Source organism: Balaenoptera borealis (genome assembly GCF_965194805.1).
Source record: "Balaenoptera borealis genome assembly, chromosome: X".
Lineage (NCBI taxonomy): Eukaryota > Metazoa > Chordata > Mammalia > Artiodactyla > Balaenopteridae > Balaenoptera > Balaenoptera borealis.
Window position 1 is genome coordinate 16,421,415 of NC_138881.1, and position 19,358 is coordinate 16,440,772.

At 42.5% G+C, this 19,358-nt stretch overlaps 1 protein-coding gene and 1 long non-coding RNA gene across 3 annotated transcripts in view; both read left to right on the forward strand.

Annotated features, from left to right (window-relative positions):
• The window catches only part of LOC309620021, a 601,726-nt gene that overhangs the window by 265,618 nt on the left and 316,750 nt on the right, over nt 1–19,358 (forward strand). The window lies entirely within an intron of this gene.
• PDHA1 (pyruvate dehydrogenase E1 subunit alpha 1) overlaps nt 5,624–19,358 on the forward strand; it is a 34,746-nt gene continuing 21,011 nt past the window's right edge. Inside the window, exon 1 of one of the 2 annotated variants that reach the window (XM_082375797.1) lies at nt 5,624–5,750. Coding sequence is in view for 1 of the 2 variants with exons in the window: in XM_082375796.1 (XP_082231922.1) it covers nt 16,881–16,937 (57 nt within the window). In the remaining variant the exon portion in view is untranslated. Of the gene's footprint in view, nt 5,751–16,751; nt 16,938–19,358 lie in introns of those variants that run through there. The other variant, XM_082375796.1, reaches the window with a different exon arrangement.

A 19,358-nucleotide genomic window follows, 5' to 3' on the forward strand; every position in this document is an offset into this window, starting at 1 on the left:
ATCCTCATATTCTTTCTTGAAGAATCCCTATTCGATGGCTGATGCCTGAAAGTCCACCATTTGCGACGTCTTTTGGGTTTAGGTTTTTAGTTCAGGACAAAATGCAAATTCCCTTCCAAAAGGCAAAGCAGAAGGCAGTGATGGAGACTGGGCCCTAAGGAGCAGTGTGACCATGAACTTCAGTGCTGTCAGAAGTCAGATGGGACAGAAGATTTGTTCTGGGTTAGAAACAGCCTTAGGGCTGTGGCATTGAAAGTCCTGACGGTGACGGCTGGGTGAGCCGGTTTGGATGGGGTGAGGGGAGCTCAGAGAGGAGGAAGCCGTCATTAAGGCCTGAAAGAGTGGGCAGGAGGGCAGGAAGGCAAATATGGCCACATTTCCTGAGGCCACTCTGGACTCCTGTGTCTGATCTGCAAATTGGAAGGCCCTTACCTCTTCCTCCCATGGCTGCTGATCCAGCCCAGACTTGGGGCAGAGCAGGAATTTCTCTCGGAAGGATGAATCCTGAGGGGACCCTAACAGGAAGCTTTCCCAAGCTCCTCTGGGTGAATAACGTCAACACTTAATTCAAAAACCAACTTCCAGAGCATTTACATGACTGAAATAGTTTCAACAGCTATTGAAAACTCAATCAAAACCATTTTGATAGGCTGTTAGCCTATTTAAAAATAAAAATAGTTTTCTCACTGAATTTTTATCCTTCTAAGTAATCTTTGGTTTTTCTTCTCTTTTAATTCACTAACTTAAAAAAAACTCTCCCCCTTGGAAGGCATTAAAATGAACATCATTGTCATTTCTGTCTCAATTACATTTTCTTCTACATTTCACCCTACCTGTCCAACTGCAGGGTACAGAAGCCCTGGGAATAGAGCTCAAAGAATCTAGATTTTTATTCTATTTATGTTTTCTTCCCTCCTTGTTCCCTGGCCTCTCACAGTTTTATTCAGTCTTTCATTTATTTAATAAATATTTATTGAATTTCTATTATGCATCAGCTACTGTAGGAGAGGCTGGAAAGGTAGAAAAGTTAGATATTTGGTCTCTGCCCTTGAGGACCTACTAACAGTGGGAAGAAGGTACAAACAAGTAATTAAAAAGCAGAAAACAAGCACTATAATTAAGATATGCCCAAAGCACTTGAAAAGATATGTACTAAATTTTTATTTACACTTTAATTTACTAAGTAAATAAATCCTATGTTTATTGTCACCTATGTCATAATCTTTTTTGCTTAAAAGACAAAAGAATTCCATTCAACCAAAAGCCAATTATATCCATTTCTTGTGTTAGAGTGCCATCTAGTGGAAAATGTCTGGAATCACAACGCCAACTTTTTTCTATTTCTTATGTTAGAGTGCCATCTTGTGGAATTTTTATGTAATTGCAGATTGAATTTTTATTTTTATGTTACAGCGCCACCCAGTAGTTTTATCATGTATTTGCAGAGGCTATACTTTTCTTATTACTCAGTTAAGAGTGTCACCAGGTAGAGTTTTCATGTAATTGCACACAGATATGTTCTTCTTATTATTCTGGTTAGAATGTCACTGGATGGAATTTTCCTGCAATTGCAGATAAATTTTTCATATTTCTCAGGTTAGAGTGCCACCGAGTAGAATTATCGTGCAATTGCAGAACATGTTTTTCTTACTGCAGGTATCTTCTGCTTTCTGAAAGTTATTCTTACACCACTTTGCTTTTATGAGAGACCTACATTAGCACCTAATTTTCAGTAAGCAAAAGAAACCTGAAGAGGATTTTTGCTTTTACAAAAAAAAAAAAAAAAAAAGGCATTACTGACTGTACTAATGTTGGTCTTTTGTTAAAGTGGCATAACTCTAACTTTTAGAAAGCGGGGATTGTCTTTGCTTTTCCCCATTTCTGCTTACAAAATGTTTCATAGGAACTTTACCTTCAGATAGCGGGGGAAACCTGTAATAGGGAAAAAAGAAACACGTGTTCTGCACTTATATGATCATTCCACCAGGTGGCACCCCAGAACGCCATCTGGTGGAAATACCATGTAATTGCAAAACAGTTTTATTGCTGAAGTTAGGGTGCCACCCAGTAGAATTTTCCTGCAATTGCAGAACAGATATGTTTTCAATTTCTCATGTTAAAGTGTTACCTGGCAGAATTATCCAGCAACTGCAGGAAAAAAAAAAAAAAAAGTTTTTATATTCTTGTGAAAGAGTGCCACCTAGTGGAATTTGTTCTTTGTTATAAAGTACAGCAGTGGTCCTCCAACTTGGCATCCGAATCACCTGGAGAACTTTTTAAAACAAAACTTTCATGTCCCCATGCTCAGAGTTTCTTATTCAGGAGGTTTGGGATAGGGTGTGGGGATTTGCATTTCTAACGAGTTTCCCAGTTTATGTTGATGCTATTTATCTGGGACTGCACTTTGAGAACCACTGAAATACCCACTCCTTAAATGTTAGTTTCATACATACCTGGGATTTTTTTTTCCTGTATAATTTCTAGAATTGTTTCAGTTCTGAAGATCTGTAGGGATTGGAAACCTTTGCTCTCCTGAGTCTTTCCAAAGAACTCAGGATACCTGTTGACTAAATCTACCAGTTGCTTTTGATACCAGTTTTTGCAAACTTATCTAAGCCACTTTACAATGTGGGATGAATTCTGTTTGTTTTCTGTATCCCCCAATCCTAATAGAATAGGCTCTCCCTACATATCTGTTGGATGAATGAATGAATTTAGGCCTTCAGCATTGCCAGGTTGTTGGGATAAATGTGGCAGCTTCCCACAAGTGAAGTAGGAAGACAGTTTGTCAATTTCCTTCTCCACAACTTCACTATTATATTACAATGAAAGAAGCTGCAGACAGAAATCTGTCAAAATCATTTATTCATATGCAGGCACAAATCCTGCCCTACAGCCTGTTCCTAGAAGCAGGCAAGGGCTTGCTCTGTTTTTTAGGCACTATAACAAGCTCCTTCCTGACGTGTTGATCCAAGGCAGAGCCAATGAGACAACAGAGTCTCCGTAAGAGGCGAACACAGGACCGCTAGTCCAAAGGTGTTAGCCCTCTGGCTTGTCAGACGCTTATCCTCCGTTCATGCAAGGGGTGGGTCCCTCATCATCATTTTAGCTAATCACATGTTTTGAACACCACTCATTTCACCAATTAAAAAGTATTCCTTAACACTTCTTAGGTGAATTATTAAGCTCTGGTGCAGATGGAGATAGGATATTTGCAGGTCCTCTAAAACATGGAATCCTTATCAGGGTCCTTTGAATGTTAATGACCTAACCTGCAGCATGGCTCCCTGATTAGGGTGCTTCACAGGTTAACTGACTGCCCCTCTGGTAGAGAAGACTAAAGTTATTTTACAGACACATTTATAGCACTTCATTTATGCAGAATTCTGTGAAAGTAAATTGCAGACAGTATAAATCCAGGAAACCTGAGGTTTTCTTCATGCATTTATTCACTAGCTCTTTATTAAAAGTCTAACATATGGGATTTTAGGCTAAAAGTCAGGAATTCTGAGTTCTCATCTCAGCTCTGCCACCAACTAGCTGTGTGATCTCAGACAAATTACTTAACCTCTCTGGGCTTTAGTTTGTTCATTTGCAAACAAGAAACCTGAACTAGCCATTACTAAAGCTACCTCCAGGTCTAAAATGTCATGATTCCATTCTTTCAGAAAATGCTAGGGCGCATTTGCAATTCCAGTTACCCTCTAGCCTTTCTTGGCCTCAGTGAGGATTAAACCCTGATATCACAAAGCATCCACTGTATGTAATGAATTAACTTCTCTCTTATACTCCTAGAATAGGAGTCATGTACTCTCTCTGGCAGAATGGAGAAGATAGTCACTCCCATCATTTTCTGTGTTCTGTGGTCCAGATGAGGAACCAGGGGTGAGAAAGACTTGCAAAGTCCTCTAAAGATCATCCAGCACAGAACACCCAATGGGGTGCCACAGATGAGCTATGCCAAGATACCAATCTGCTTGCCTTCAGTGGAGGCTGGAAGTCCCGCGGAGGCCCAGGTTGGTGTAAGAGCCACCTGGCCCATTGATTCCACCGAGCTGCATAAGTAGCACTGTTTTCTCCCTGTGGTGCGACATGAAAAGTGTGGTAATCACGTCTCTGTCGTAGAGTGCTCGGAAATGTGCAGTTTAGGCCACGGGAATCATGGTCCTGACCCTAAATGATGCCCGGCGGAGATATAAAACAGAGGTTGCCAAGCTGGTGAGGGGGAGGGCGGGCAAGTCAAGGGGAACTCTCCTCGCTCACTGGGGCGCCGTGTTCCCAATCTTTTCTCACTGTAGCAGACATCTGTTCTATTTCTGTACAAAACTTGGTGGCTCAACACAACAAACCTTTATTACTTCCCAGTTTCTGTGGCTTAGGAATCCAGAAGCAGCTGAGCTGGGGGTTTGGGGCTCAGGGTCTCTGGTGAGACTGTGGGCTGGGCTGCAGTCATCTGAGACGGGAGGAGCCGTTCCCAGCTCCCTGGCTTGGCTGCGGGCTCCACGTGGGCCGCCCCACAGGGCTGCTTGCCTGCGGCAGCTGGCTTCTCCCGGAGCCACTGTGACCCAACAGACGGGAAGAAGCCTAGTGCCTTTATGACCCAGTCTCAGCAGTGACAGATCACGGCTTCTGCTGTGCGCTGACGGTCATACAGACCAACCCTGGTGCAGTGTGCGGGAGCAAGACTCGAGGGTGTGGCTGCCAGGAGGCGGCGCCACTGGGCCAGCCTGGGGGCCGCGGCACCTGCCTCTGCAGACTCGGATGCTGCAGCCGCCAGGGGAGCCACGTGCACACTGCGGTTGAGAAGCACGCCCTGCCCACCAGGCGGATAGCATCCTCTTGAGGGAAGGGACATCTTGTTGCCCGCTGCTTTCTCCAATTCCTCTCACTTGCCCCTTTCAATATTCTTCTCTCCAGAGAAGTCACCACTTTCTCCCCTTTCCAGCCAGACCTCCCAACCCAGGCGCCCCTGCCCCCCACTTCTCTCTCTCTTCCTATTTTTCTTATCTTCCCTCCACTTTCTTTTTCTTTCTCTTTCTCTCTTGTTTATTCATTTTCCAGAAAGCCCAGGAGGATTTAATTTTCAAAATGATTACCAGGAATGAGCCCAAGAGAAATGATGAAAACAAAAGTACTATGGCCCTTTGAGACTCGAGTTCTTCTCTCTGAAAAGACACTCTTCTTTTAGAGCCTCAAAGCTGCCAAGAGGAGCAAATAGCTTTTCTCAGTGAAATATTTTATTTAAGGCATGGAGGCTCATTTGGGGGAAATGCTGAGATGCGGGAAAACTTGCGTCCCCGCGGCGAGTAAGCACAGCTGATTCCATTCCCCGCCCGCCTCCAGGAAAGGATTCACAGGGACCCTTCTATGAGGTAGTCCCTCCTCCACTGCGCTCTGTTGCCTTTAGAAAAGTGCAAAATTCCTTTAAATCCAGGCACTTTGGAAACTTCGCACAGCTGAGACTGATAAATACTGCTCAGGCACAGGATTTAAAGCAGAGTTTGAGCTGCTCCCCTATCAAGCCGCATCAGTATCACCTGGGAGCTCTTGGGAGCGGCAAAGTCGGCCCGGCCCAGGAGTCCCGGATGTGAAACCTGGGGGGCGGGACCACCAAGTCCATTGCAAGGAGCCCGCGAGGGAGGTTGGCGCGCGCTAAATTGGAGAAGCACTGGTTTGAGAAAAGCATGGGTCGAAAGTACACATTGGGACCCTGCCATTAACGGAGGGAAAAAGCGGGGAGACACCAGCAGGTAAGACAGAAAAAATAATGGGATGTGACATGCTTAAATTTTCTAGGTATGAAAAGATACATGGGGCTGGCGTTCTTTCCCTTGCCTCTGATCGCCCCCCCTCCGCCCCCGCTTTCCGCTCCATCCCCCCTGCTCAGGCACCAGCACACTAACGGGAACCAGCCCTGGTTGAGTGTGGGGGGTTGGGGGGGGAAGGGGTTATTTTGTTACCACATTTTGGAGCCAACAAGCTTTTAAACCAGAGAGCCGCCGGCTGTGAAGCAATGCTCGAGTGCGCCACTAGGGGTCGCCAGCAAGTTGCCTATCACAGCCCAATGCCAGCTTTTTTTTTTTTTTAGTGGATCTTTATTGGAGTATAATTGCTTCACAATACTGTGTTTCTGTTGTACACCAAAATGAATCAGCCATATGCATACATATGTCCCCATATCGCCTCCCTCTTGAGCCTCCCTCCCATCCTCCCTATCCCACCCCTCTAGGTCTTCGCAAAGCATCGAGCTGATCTCCCTGTGTTATGCTGCTGCTTCCTGCTGGCTATTTTACATTCCGTAGTGTATGTATGTTGATGCTACGCTCACTTCACCCCAGCTTCCCCCTACCACCCCGTGTCCTCAAGTCCATTCTCTATGTTTACATCTTTATTCCTGCCCTGCAACTAGGTTCATCAGTACCTTTTTTTTTTTTTTTTTAGATTCCATATATATGCATTAGCATATGGTATTTGTTTTTCTCTTTCTGACTTACTTCACTCTATATGACAGACCCTAGGTCCATCCACCTCACTACAAATAACTCAATTTCGTTTCTTTTTATGGCTAATATTCCCTTGTATATATGTGCCACATCTTCTTTATCCATTCATCTGTCGATGGACACTTAGGTTGCTTCCATGTCCTGGCTATTGTAAATAGTGCTGCAGTGAACATTGGGGTACATGACTCTTTTTGAATTATGGTTTTCTCAGGGTATATGCCCCGTAGTGGGATTGCTGGGTCGTATGGTAGTTCTATTTTTAGTTTTTTAAGGAATCTCCATACCGTTCTCCATAGTGGCTGTATCAATTTACATTCCCACCAACAGTGCAAGAGGGTTCCCTTTTCTCCACACCCTCTCCAGCATTTATTGTTTGTAGATTTTTTGATGATGGCCATTCTGACCGGTGTGAGGTGATGCCTCCTTGTAGTTTTGATTTGCATTTCTCTAATAATTAGTGATGTTGAGCATCTTTTCATGTGCCTCTTGGCCATCTGTATATCTTCCTTGGTGAAATGTCTATTTAGGTCTTCCACGCATTTTTTAACTGGAGTGTTTGTTTTTTTGATATTGCGCTAGCTCCATGAGCTGTTTGTATATTTTGGAGATTAATCCTTTGTCTGTTGTTTCATTTGCAAATATTTTCTCCCATTCTGAGGGTTGTCTTTTTGTCTTGTTTATGGTTTCCTTTGCTGTGCAAAAGCTTTTAAGTTTAATTAAGTCCCATTTATTTATTTTTGTCTTTATTTCCATTACTCTAGGAGGTGGGTCAAAAAAGATCTTGCTGTGGTTTATGTCAAAGAGTGTTTTTCCTATGTTTTCCTCTGTGAGTTTTTTATAGTGTCTGGTCTTACATTTAAGTCTTTAATCCATTTGGAGTTTACCTTTGTGTATGGTGTTAGGTAATGTTCTAATTTCATTCTTTTACAAGGCCAGCTTTTTATAACAAATAGTTTTAAACACACTCTTTAAAATCCTGAAATGCAGTTCATAGATAATAGTACCTAACTACACACATAATTTTTAGATTTTTTAAAGACTATAATATAACAAAGAAATGAAAGCAAAGTAATGTGTTACAAACTAAGATGTATACTTGGACGACTACATTAGAGCCACAATGAAGTGGTTGGATGCTTGCACCTGAACGTAGAATCACTGACTGTGGCAGCTGCGGGTGTAGACTGAAGTGGGGTGTTAAATCACTCACTTGAATACCACTAGCAGCATTGCCACTGGCGATACGAGTTTTCTGCAGTTGTAAACAAGTCTTGAAAAACCTGGAAGAAAACAAATTCTTGACACAGTCTTTCCTCAGTTTACTTACTAAATACCTATGTATTCCTGGAAGATTCATTCAAAAGCTATTTTTTATTTCTCTGTAGAATGGAGGTAGGATCTAGGTCCAGATATTATATACAGGTTTTAGATGCAGGATTTCACCTACATAAATGTCCAGAGGAACATTTGAAAGTCATGTGAGAAATAGAAAATGTTTCCATCACACAGGATGTCGGGAATCTAAGTTCAAGGGTATTCCCCCCCATCATTGTGACAACAGACCCCCAGCCGCAGAAATGCCCATGGTAAGCCATAGGGAGCAGCTCGGCTCCCATTGAGAATCACTGGGAAGGGAGGAGCAAAGGCAAGACAGGAGAGACTAAGGAAGGCACACGTAGGCTCAGGACGGGCCATGGACCATAGCCGTGTGGCAGATGCAGCGACTCGGGCGAGGGTGCACACGCGCACTGTTGGCAGTCAGTGTGCCAGGGAAACGGCATTCACTTTTTGTCTAAGTCTCACTTTTTAGCCCCTCTACCACCACCCTTGGAGTCAACAAAATATTTAAACATCTGGAAATCCTTTTTAAAAATAGATATGATATAATGTTCTCTTTGGGCCCCAGGGGGATTCCTGAAAATGGATTTAACGCTTCCTAAGGGGCAAAGAGTATTATGAATCAGATCCCTGAAATGTTTGCATATTGTTGGACCCAGCAATTTCACCTCGAGAAATTTGTCCTAAAAATAATAATAATAATAATTTGGATGAGGTGATAGCTACAGATATACTCAAGCATAGTTTATGATTATAAAAATGGAAAACCATCTAATTGTGCAACAGTGATGGATTGGTGGAATAAATTATAGCTACAGTGGAATATTAGGAGTTAAAAATCAGGTTGTTAAAAATATTTACTCACCCGTGGGAAGGGGTTACAAACTATGAGGTACCTTCTGACCTCATTCCTATAAATTTTTAAAATATGTAAATGTGTAGCAAAAGTATATTGCTGGGAGGGGTGATATACTGACATTAACAGCACTTTGTGTGGCCTTGTATGGTTGTAGAATATTTTTATTTTTTAAATTTTGATTTATCTGTAGTTTCCAGAATTTCTACATGGAACACGTTTCTTTTGTAATAAGAAAAATGCTAGTTATAAAATGATGAGAAACTACTTTAAGAAAGAATCCTATTATAGCTATTTGGTAAAGTCCCTAATTGCCCCTCCCTTGTGTTTGGTAAATCCCGATTTTCGTTTCTTAAAGGTTGGCAAGTTTCTTAAGATTGGCAAGCTTTATTGACGGTTAAGCCAGTTGTGCAGACAGTTGGCAAGGCCTGGTGGATTTTTTTTAAATTAATTTTTATTATTGGAGTATAGTTGATTTACAATGTTGGGTTAGTTTCTGCTGTACAGCATAGTGAATCAGTTATACATATATCCACTCTTTTTTGGATTATTTTCCCATATAGGCCATTACAGAGTAGTATTGAGTAGTTCTGTGCTATACAGTAGGTTCTTATTAGTTATCTATTTTATATATGGTAGTGTGTATATGTCGATCTCAGTCTCCCAATTTATCCCCCCCTTCCCCCCTTGGTAACCATAAGTTTGCTTTCTACATCTGTGACTCTATTTCTGTTTTGTAAATAGGTTCATTTGTACCATGGTTTTAGATTGGTTATAGGCGATATCATATGCTATTTGTCTTTCTCTGTCTGACTTACTTCACTCAGTATGACAATCTCTAGGTCCATCCATGTGGCTGCAGATGGCATTATTTCGTTCTTTTTTATGGCTGAGAAATATTCCATTGTATATATGTACCACATCTTCTTTATCCATTCTTCTGTCGATGGACATTTAGGTTGCTTCCATGTCCTGGCTATTGTAAATTGTACTGCAGTGAACATTGGGGTGGGTGCATGTATCTTTTCGAATTATGGTTTTCTCAGGGTATATGCCCTAGAGTGGGATTGCTGGATCATGTGGTAGCTCTACTTTTAGTTTTTTAAGGAACCTCCGTACTGTTCCCCATAGTGGCTGCACCAATTTACATTCCCACCAACAGTGTAGCAGGGTTCCCTTTTCTCCACACACTCTCCACCATTTATTGTTTGTAGATTTTTTAATGATGGCCATTCTGACTGGTGTGAGGTGATACCTCATTGTAGTTTTGATTTGCATTTCTCTAATAATAAGTGGTGTTGAGCATCTTTTCATGTGCCTCTTGGCCATCTGTATGTCTTCTTTGGAGAAATGTCTATTTAGATCTTCTACCCATTTTTTTTTTTAAAGATTTTTTTGATGAGGACCATTTTTAAAGTCTTAATTCAATTTGTTAACAATATTGCTTCTGTTTTATGTTTTTGTTTTTTGGCTGCAAGGCATGTGGGATCTTAGCTCCTTGACCAGGGATCAGACCCCTCACCCCCTGCATTGGAAGGCGAAGTCTTAACCACTGACCTGCCAGGGAAGTCCCCCGCCCATTTTTTGATTGGGTTGTTTGGTTTTTTTAAAAATTTGAGCTGCATGAGCTGTTTGTATTTTGGAGATTAATCCCTTGTCAGTTGCTTCATTTGCAAATATTTTCTCCCATTCTGTGGGTTGTTTTTTCATTTTGTTTATGGTTTCCTTTGCTGTACAAAAGCTTTTAAGTTTAATTAGATCTCATTTGAGGCCTGGTGGATTTTCATGAGTGGAGAACCTGACCCAGAAAGAAGCTTTGAGCTGCAGGATGAGTTCAAAGGCCTCTGAACACCCCGATCCCAGCTGCCATTGGACATCTGCCTTTGTTTAGCCGCGTTGTTCAATTAATGACCTTTGGCTAAGTACTACACTGACAGAGGTTCTTTCTGTTTATGTAGTAGCTCTTGTTGGTGGCCCTAAACAGTAGTTAACTATTGACTATAAAGATAGCAGTCACCTCTTAAACCTGCTGAGTACCCAACTGATTCTTTCTCAAAGTGGACCTGGAAAATAGAAGTTTCTAGAAGTTGCTTTACTAATGAGGATAGTGAGGCACCAAGACGTTCAAAGATTTGCACACCAACCAAATTCTAGTAATAGTGCTTGTTATGGGTCAGGCACTGTTCTGAGGGCTTGACAAATATGAATCTGTATAAGCTTCATAACAGCCCAATGAGATGAATATTGTCATTCCATTCCTTTTAAAGGTGAGCATGTCCAGGCACTGAGAGATTAGGCAACTTGCCCCAGGTCACACAGCTAGTAAGTGGTTGAGTCAGGATTTGAGACCAGACAGATTCCAGAGTCCAGATGCTATGCTGCCTCTCCACAAGCCTATTATTAGGTTTCCAAAGGCTGCTTCTGTTTGGAAATCAGCCAAAGAAAATGACTGACAATAACTTAAGGCCACACTAATCAGCCACGGTCTGCGTGATGGGAGAACAAGGCCAGACTTAGAAGAATGTGCCATGTGATGCAGTCTGTGGTTTAGTGAAAGCCAACCCAGGGCGACGCAGCCACAGATGGAAGAAAAGGTTTGCCCTACTCTTGTCAGGCCATGCAGAATAGGGCAAAGGCAGCACCATAGTTGAACTGCAGATCTGGTGGTCCCAGCATTTCATGCTTAAATTCTCTTCAACTTGAGCACACCCACATTTCAATAGGGAAGAGTTTAGAATCCTTTTTTTTTTTTTTTTTAACATTTCTACATTGGCTATTAGAAAGAGATGATCATACCCACCGTTATTCACACATCTTACCATGTTTCAGGAAACCCATGCTTCCAAGAAAACACTATGGCGCCTCTTTCAATGAATTTCCCTTGGGGTCCTATCATGGGTGGGTACATCTTATCTTCCATATGTACAAAATGCAAAGCTAAAGTTAAAATACTTCTTTGACTTCTCACTGTTCTTAGGACAAATGTCTAAATCCTCAGTGAGCCTAAAAGGACCAGGATGATCTACTGCCAATCTTGTTTCCATTTCTCAAAAGCACCTTTGACCTGGGACTGTGCCGGGCATGCCCTCTTCCTGCCTCAGCTCAGCTGGTTATTCAGTGCAGCTTGGTTAGCAGATCACATCTGAAAGGCTTTTCCTCAACCTTTCCTGATCACCCCCAGCCCTCCATAACACTCTTTATAATGGAAATGTGCACTGTGTATGTAATTTATGCATTCAAAATCCGTCCCCTTCTCCCCCAGACCCTAACTCTATGACAGCCATCATGTCCCTGTCACCTACAACTCCAGTGTCTGGTTTACAGGTGTTCAATATGTATTGTGAAATGAATGAGTATTCATAAATGTTTGCAATTGCCTGACATAAGCAAGCCCTTCTGTAGCTTCTATGCCCTGTAGCAAATACCAAAAGGTGAAACGTGAATTTTCTTAAAACAACTAGAGATAATTGTTCAACATGTAATCCCTGATGTCTGGCATCTATACTGCTCTTTTTGTAATGAGAAATTTTCAAACATCTGCAAGAGTAGAGAGAAGAGTACAAGGAACCCCTGTTCAGGCACCACCAGGTTAAACAGTTATCAGCTCATGGTCCATCTTGTTTCCGCCAGTGTGGCCACCACTGTCACTGGATTGTTTTAAAGCTACTCCCAAGCATCATATCATCTCAACTGTAAAAACTTGAGTATGTATCTGTGACTCTTTATAAAAGTACTTTAATAACATTTGCATGCCTAAGCAATTCTTTAATATCATTACATCCAGTCAGTGTTGAAATTGTCCAAGTTGTCTGATAATGTTTTTTTCTAGTTGCTTTTTTTGGAATGCAGCCGGGATCCACAGGTTGCTTTTGGCTGATAAATCTCTAAGTCTCATAACATGTGACGATTCCTGCATCCACTTATTTTTTCTTTTATCTTGCCATTTGCTTTTTAAAGACACTAGGCCATCTCTTCCGTAATACTTCTTGCATTTTTTGATTTTACAGATTCCATCCTGTAAGCTGGCAGGAAGCCTGAAGGCTTGATGGGATTCCAGTGTGATAGGAGGCAAGAACATGCCTCAGGTGAGGAGGCACCTGAGCTTCTCTTGGGGCAGGAGCATAGGCTGCTGGTTGACCAGATGTTCTCAATTTGATCCTACTTTATAAAGTTCCCCAATGGCTAGATCCATCATCTCCTTGAGGGTTGCAAGATGGGGATATTAAAACTCTAGGATTCCTTCTTTATTAGTGAAAACTTTTCTATAAAGAACTTTCCGGGGGGGGGTGGTGGAAGGATAGGGGGAAGGGATAGTCAGGGAGTTTGGGATTGACATGCACACACTGCTGTATTTAAAATGGATAACCAATGGACCTACTATATAGCACAGGGGACTCTGCTCAATGTTAGGTGGCAGCCTGGATGGGAGGGGAGTTTGGGGGAGAATGGATACATGCATATGTATGGCCGAGTCCCTTTGCTGTGCATGTGAAACTATCACAACATTGTTAATCGGCTGTACTCCAATATAAAATAAAAAGTTAAAAAAAAAAAACTTTCCCCTATCAGCTATTGGTTTACCTTGAAATTCAGTCTGTATAGGAGAGGGAGGATAAATCCTCAATTCTTTCCCTTTACCAGTTTTCAGAGTAATTACTATTGGGCGGCTCTTTGCTTCTAGGTCTTCCAGTGGAGAGAGTTAGGATGTATATTTTTTAAGGGGAAAATAGTCATGAGTTTATACTGTTATTTCCAGTTCAAAATCAGTACCACTAAGCTTCTTTTACTTTCATTTTATATTTGTGTCTCTTGTTTCACGTTGAAAATCTTGGTTCCTAATGACATCAACATAATTATATATTCACTTTATCGGTGTGTGTGTTGTGTGTGTGTGTGTGTGTGTGTGTGTGTGTGTGTGTGTGTGTGTGTGTGTGTGGTCTCCAATAACAATGACACTGATAACTGAAAACAATTTAAGCCTTTTTAGGGAAGTTCTTTTTTTCTGGCTTTATTACTGTGTTGTTCAGGTCATTCCCTGTGGGGTTAGGTCAACAACTTCGTATTTGGTTAAATTCATTTGTTGCATTTTGTCTCCATTTGTGTTGCATTTTGTCTCCATTTGTATCCATTTTGTGTTATGGTTATGGAAAACATTTCTGTGGCTCCGAAGTCAAAAGAGCCCCTAGCCATAATCCTTCCGACAGGGAATTCCCTGGTGGTCCAGTGGTTAGGACTCTGCGCTTTCACTGCTGAGGACCTGGGTTCGATCCCTGTTCGGGGAACTAAGATTCCACAAGCCACGCAGCACGGCTCCCCCCCAAAAAATAAATAAAAATAGTCCTTCCAACAGCATGGAGTCTAGCACCATCAAAAACACTCAAATATTCATTGACTTTTATGACCTGTATATATGATTTTTCTAAGTCATCCACTGGGGGGATGGCTCCCACCAAGAAAGCCCAAGGCATGGTAAGGACCACGGTTTGCTCTAAAGTTCAGCTTGATTGAGAAGTTTTAGGGTGCTTTGTAAAGGAAAGGTCAAAAGGCATATTTCAAGATCCCTAATCTAAATCCTCCGGCTTCACCCAGAGAAGCTGGTCATAAACTGGCCAGGCCGGAGTGCTGGAGAGAGGAGTCCCTCATCTCCAGTTCTACCCAAGCTCTGAAACCCTCCTCTCTTCTTTTCTTTCTTTCTTTTTTTTTTTTTTTTTACATTATTATAGAGACTGTCAAAGTTTATTTTCCTTTAAGAAATGAAATGGATCTTTTTCTATTGAGGTATAATTGACATACTATATTAGTTTCAGGTGTACAACATAATGATTCAATATTTATAGATATTGTGAAATTATCACAATAAGTCTAGTTAACATCCATGACTATGCATAATTACACATTTTTTCTCGTGATAACAACTTTTTAAATTAATTAATTAATTTATGGCTGTGTTGGGTCTTGGTTTCTGTGCAAGGGCTTTCTCTAGTTGCGGCAAGTGGGGGCCACTCTTCATCGCGGTGCGCGGGCCTCTCATTATCGCGGCCTCTCTTGTTGTGGAGCACAGGCTCCAGACGCGCAGGCTCAGTAATTGTGGCTCACGGGCCTAGTTGCTCCGCGGCATGTGGGATCTTCCCAGACCAGGGCTCGAACCCGTGTCCCCTGCATTGGCAGGCAGATTCTCAACCACTGCGCCGCCAGGGAAGCCCAACAACTTTTTAAGACATCTGTTCTCTTAGCAACTTTCACATACGCTGTATATTACATCCCCATGACATTTATTTTATAATGAGGAAAAAATTAATCAATAGTCAACCTAAGAAAGAAATGGAAAATTTCATTTGAGCCAACCTGAGGATTATAACCTGGGAGACAGCCTCTCAGAGAGCTCAGAACTGTTCTGAAGAGGTAAGGGGGCAGGGAGGCCAGTATGTCTGTGATTTTAGAGAAGGGGTACATGCAATCAAACACACATCTTGGCAGAAGGTTACTGCTGTTCATGAGGGAAGAGATATCTTAGTTAATGGTTTTAGTGCTTTTCCAAGTATGGGAAGATGCAAGAAACTGGGTTCATAAAATTTTCTCCTGAAAATATCTAACTACCTGAGGGCCAGTTCTGCCAGTTTTCCCAGAGCACAAAATGCCTCATCCTGTTCTTCACCCTGAATTCCTTTTAGGGTATATTTTAGGTCAGTGACTGCAGCAGCTTACAACTTGATTCTTGTTGTGGTGGGCAACATTCTTTATTTTACAAACCCCTCCCTTTCGGTCTTAATTTAGATCAAGGTTTGGGAGGCATTTCATGACCAATTTGGCCCATGACACTAGGAATGCTCATTCCCAGGTAAGGCCAGGATTTCATTGATAGGACTCTCCATGTGCTATTAGTGGATTAGGCCCTGTTGACAGTAGCCCAAAGCCTCTGGACCGCCTGTCTTACTGGTCTGCTATGGTCCAGGAAATGGTTCCCTCTCGTTGCTTCTTCCCATAGCTAGAGTTACGCTATTACCATCATTGATCTTAAGAGAACTATATATCAATATTTGGTGAATCATTTCAAGTCACCTAGTCATTGTTATTTTTATCACAGGCTCAGTCACACATCTGGTGATGCAAGAAACAATCATTTTGTAAAATAGGCAGGATATAAACAATATAGCTAGTGACATTAATAAGGTCATATGTAAGTATTTAAGCTAAGAACTTCCATTAGGTATGGCCCCGTATCTCCCCAGGTCATGTGACCTGGTCTGTTCTGTACCCGTCGCTATCTTTAAGGGAAATGATATATTGGCATTGTACATAAAATTCACCAAAGATGTATGCACATCCAAGGTGAGTGGTGGGTCATCATGATCCCTTACAGAATTGAGAAAGGAATGTTATCTCCAAAGGGGTTACATGGCTGGCGCTAGAAAAAGAAAAATTGATCTTTATGGTTGAGCAGGTATTTCTGCCATTAGGGAGTTCAGGTTAATGCATAAATGCAGATGCACAATGCACACAAGAGGGGAGGCAGGAGGCCCAAACGGGCAGAGAAAAAACAATTTGTTTAAATTTTTCTTGTCTTGCCTTAAAATATGAATTTTATTTCATCAAATCCTAGCTCACAGTAGATAGGGAAGACTTACAACTGTCACATGATCTCTAAAAGACAAATTAGCAGCAGAACCATTTATAGAAACCAGGTGTTCTGTCTTTTGGCCTCCAACAGGCATATTAATCTTCACCATCTTGTGTATTGAGCAAAGGCTCAAAGTTGCAGCACCGGCAGGGCTGGACGCTCAGTAGGATTGGCCTTGCACGATCGTGTGTGGCTCAGCTGGGGTGCAAAATCCAAGAAGGTCCTTTTCCCGCGGGGCCTGGAAGTGTGGCCTCACTTTCCCACGCAGGCACCCTCAGGTCTCCGGCTCCTCACCTGCCGGCTGCTTGGTGACGGAAGGATCCCGCAGCCTCGCCCTCTGGCTCTGACACCCAATGGGCGGCCGCGGGCCTCTCAGGTGGGCGGGGCACGCCCTGGGAGCCATTCTGGTTGGCCCGCGGCCCGGCCAGGCACATGACGTCTCCGTCGCGTTGTGCTGGCGTGAAGTGGTAGCGTCCGCTCCGGGAGCCTGAAGGAGACTTGGAGGCATCTGGGCCGCGCAGCTTGGGTCGTTGGGAGTCGCCGCTGCCGCCACTGCCCGCACTCCATGAGGAAAATGCTCGCCGCCGTCTCCCGCGTGTTGTCGGGCGTCGCCCAGAAGCCGGTGAGGTGGCGTGAGCGACCCGGGGTGGGGCGCGAGTGGGCCCGAGGCCGGAGGACGCCAGAGGGCAGGGCGAGCGGGCTGAGTGGGCCGGGCGGGCCGGGCCTCGCCTCGTGGAGCCGCGGGCCTTTGTCCTGCCTCCACGTCGTGCGCTCCGCTCCTGGCCGCGAGGGGAGCGGTGGCTCGGCCCTCGGGCGCCGACTGAGGGAGGGGGAGCTTTACAAGGTCCGCGTGGAGGTCAGGCGCGGCTCCCGGTGCCGGCCTGATCGGTGCGCTCTGGAAGGGCCCGTTCGTTTACCTCCGACAGAAAAGGGGGCCTTGGGCTTCCTCGAGTCTCCAGTTGACCGCCTCTTCCCAGCCCACTCATTTTAAATCTTCCTCTTGACCGGGAATCCGGAGACAGAGTGGCTCGATTCAGACTTCAGTTTCACTAGTTACTAGCCCTGTGACCTTGAGTAAGAGGTTTTTGTTTTTTCTTAAAGATCCCCGTGCTCAGTTTCCTCATCTCTAAAATGGAGATGAGAGTACTTACCCCGTGGGGTTGTGTTTTTTTCTTAAATGAGGATGAGAGACAGTGAGGCTTAAACGAGTGACACATATGTAAACCTTTCCCAGTAGCGCCTGGTACATAGTAGGTGCTACCTGTGTTAAACATTGTTATTATCATTTAGGATCTCTGTTGCCTTATTGATTCTCTGGAAGATCTGTCCATTGATGTGAGTGGGGTGTTAAAGTCTGCTCCTAGTACTGTATTCCGGTCAATTTCTCCCTTTATGTCTGTTACTATTTGTTTTATGTATTTGGGTGCTCCTATATTAGGTGCATATATGTGGACGGGTGTAAAATCCTCTTCTTGTATTGATCCTTTTATCATTATATGGTGTCCTTTATCTTTCTTTATGGTATTTGTTTTAAAGTCTATTTTGTCTGATATGAGTGTTGCAACCCGCGCTTTCTTGTCATTTCCGTTTGCATTCCCTCACTTTCAACCTTTGTGTGTCCTTTGCCCTAAAGTGGGTCTCTTGTAGGCAGCATATTTTAGGCTCTTGGTTTTTTTTTAATCCAGTCTGCCACTCTGTGTCTTTTGATTGGAGCATTCAGTCCACTGACATTTAAGGTAATTATTGATAGTATGTATTTATTGCCATTTTAAACCTTGTTTTCCAGTTAATACTATGTTTCTTCTTTGTTTCTTTTTGTTTTTCTTTTTGTGGTTTGATGATTTTATTTTATGCTTGTGTTCTTTTTGGGTTTTGTGAATCTGCTGTATGTTCTTGATTTGTGGTTGTCCTGTTTTTCAAGTATGTTAATCCCTTCCTGTATCTGTTTGCTTTAGACTGGTAGTCATATAGGCTCAAATGCATTCTAAAAAAACGAATCTACATTTTGTCACTCTCCTTCGCCACATCTTATGACTTTGATGTCCTTTTGACATCTTCACGTTCATCCTTCTGCTGTTCCTTGTGTTTATCATCACTGTCACAAATAGGTTTTTTTTTGTTTTGATCTGTATAGTGGCTAATTTAAGTAATTTACTTTCCAATTGTGATTTCCTCCTTCCTATATCTTCTTTTCTATATAGAGAAGACCTTTGAGTATTTCTTTTAGGGTAGGTTTAGTATTGCTGAATTCTTTTAGTTTTTGCGTGTCTGAGAAATTCTTTATTTCTTCTCCTATTCTAAATGATCATCTTGCTGGGTAGCGTATTCTAGGTTGCAGATTTTTCCCTTTCAAGACTTGAGTATATTTTGCCACTCCCTTCTGGCCTGCAGCATTTCTGTAGAGAAATCAGCCGATAGCCTTATGGGGATTCCCTTGTAACTAACTTTGTTTTTCACTTGCTGCCTTTAAAATCCTCTCTTTAACTTTTGCCATTTTATTATAACATGTCTTGGTGTAGGTCTGTTTGGTTCATCTTGTTCGGACCCTCTGTGCTTCCTGTATCTGGATATGTTTCCTTCTTTAGGCTTGGGAAGTTTTCAGTCATAATTTCTTCAAATACATTTTCAGTCCCCTTTTCTCTTTCTTCTCTTTCTGGAATCCCTATTATGTGTAGATTGGCACACTTTATATTATCCCATAGGTCTCTTATATTGCTTTCATTTTTTTTTCACTTGCCTTTCTGTCTGCTGTTTTGATTGGGTAATTTCCACTATTCTATTTTCGAGGTCACTTATTCTTTCTTCTGCATTATTCATTCTGCTATTCATTGCCTTTAGCTCAGCTTTCGTCTCAGCAAATGAAGTTTCTAATTTTTCTTGGCTCCTCTTTATAGTTTCTAGTTTCTTTTTACAGTAATCTGCATTTCTGTCGATAGCCTTTCTTAAGTCCTTCAGTATTTTCATTATCTCCTTTTTGAACTCGGTATCTACTAGACTGAAAAGGTCTGTTTCATTGTTTGTTCCTTCAGGGGAATTCTCTTGG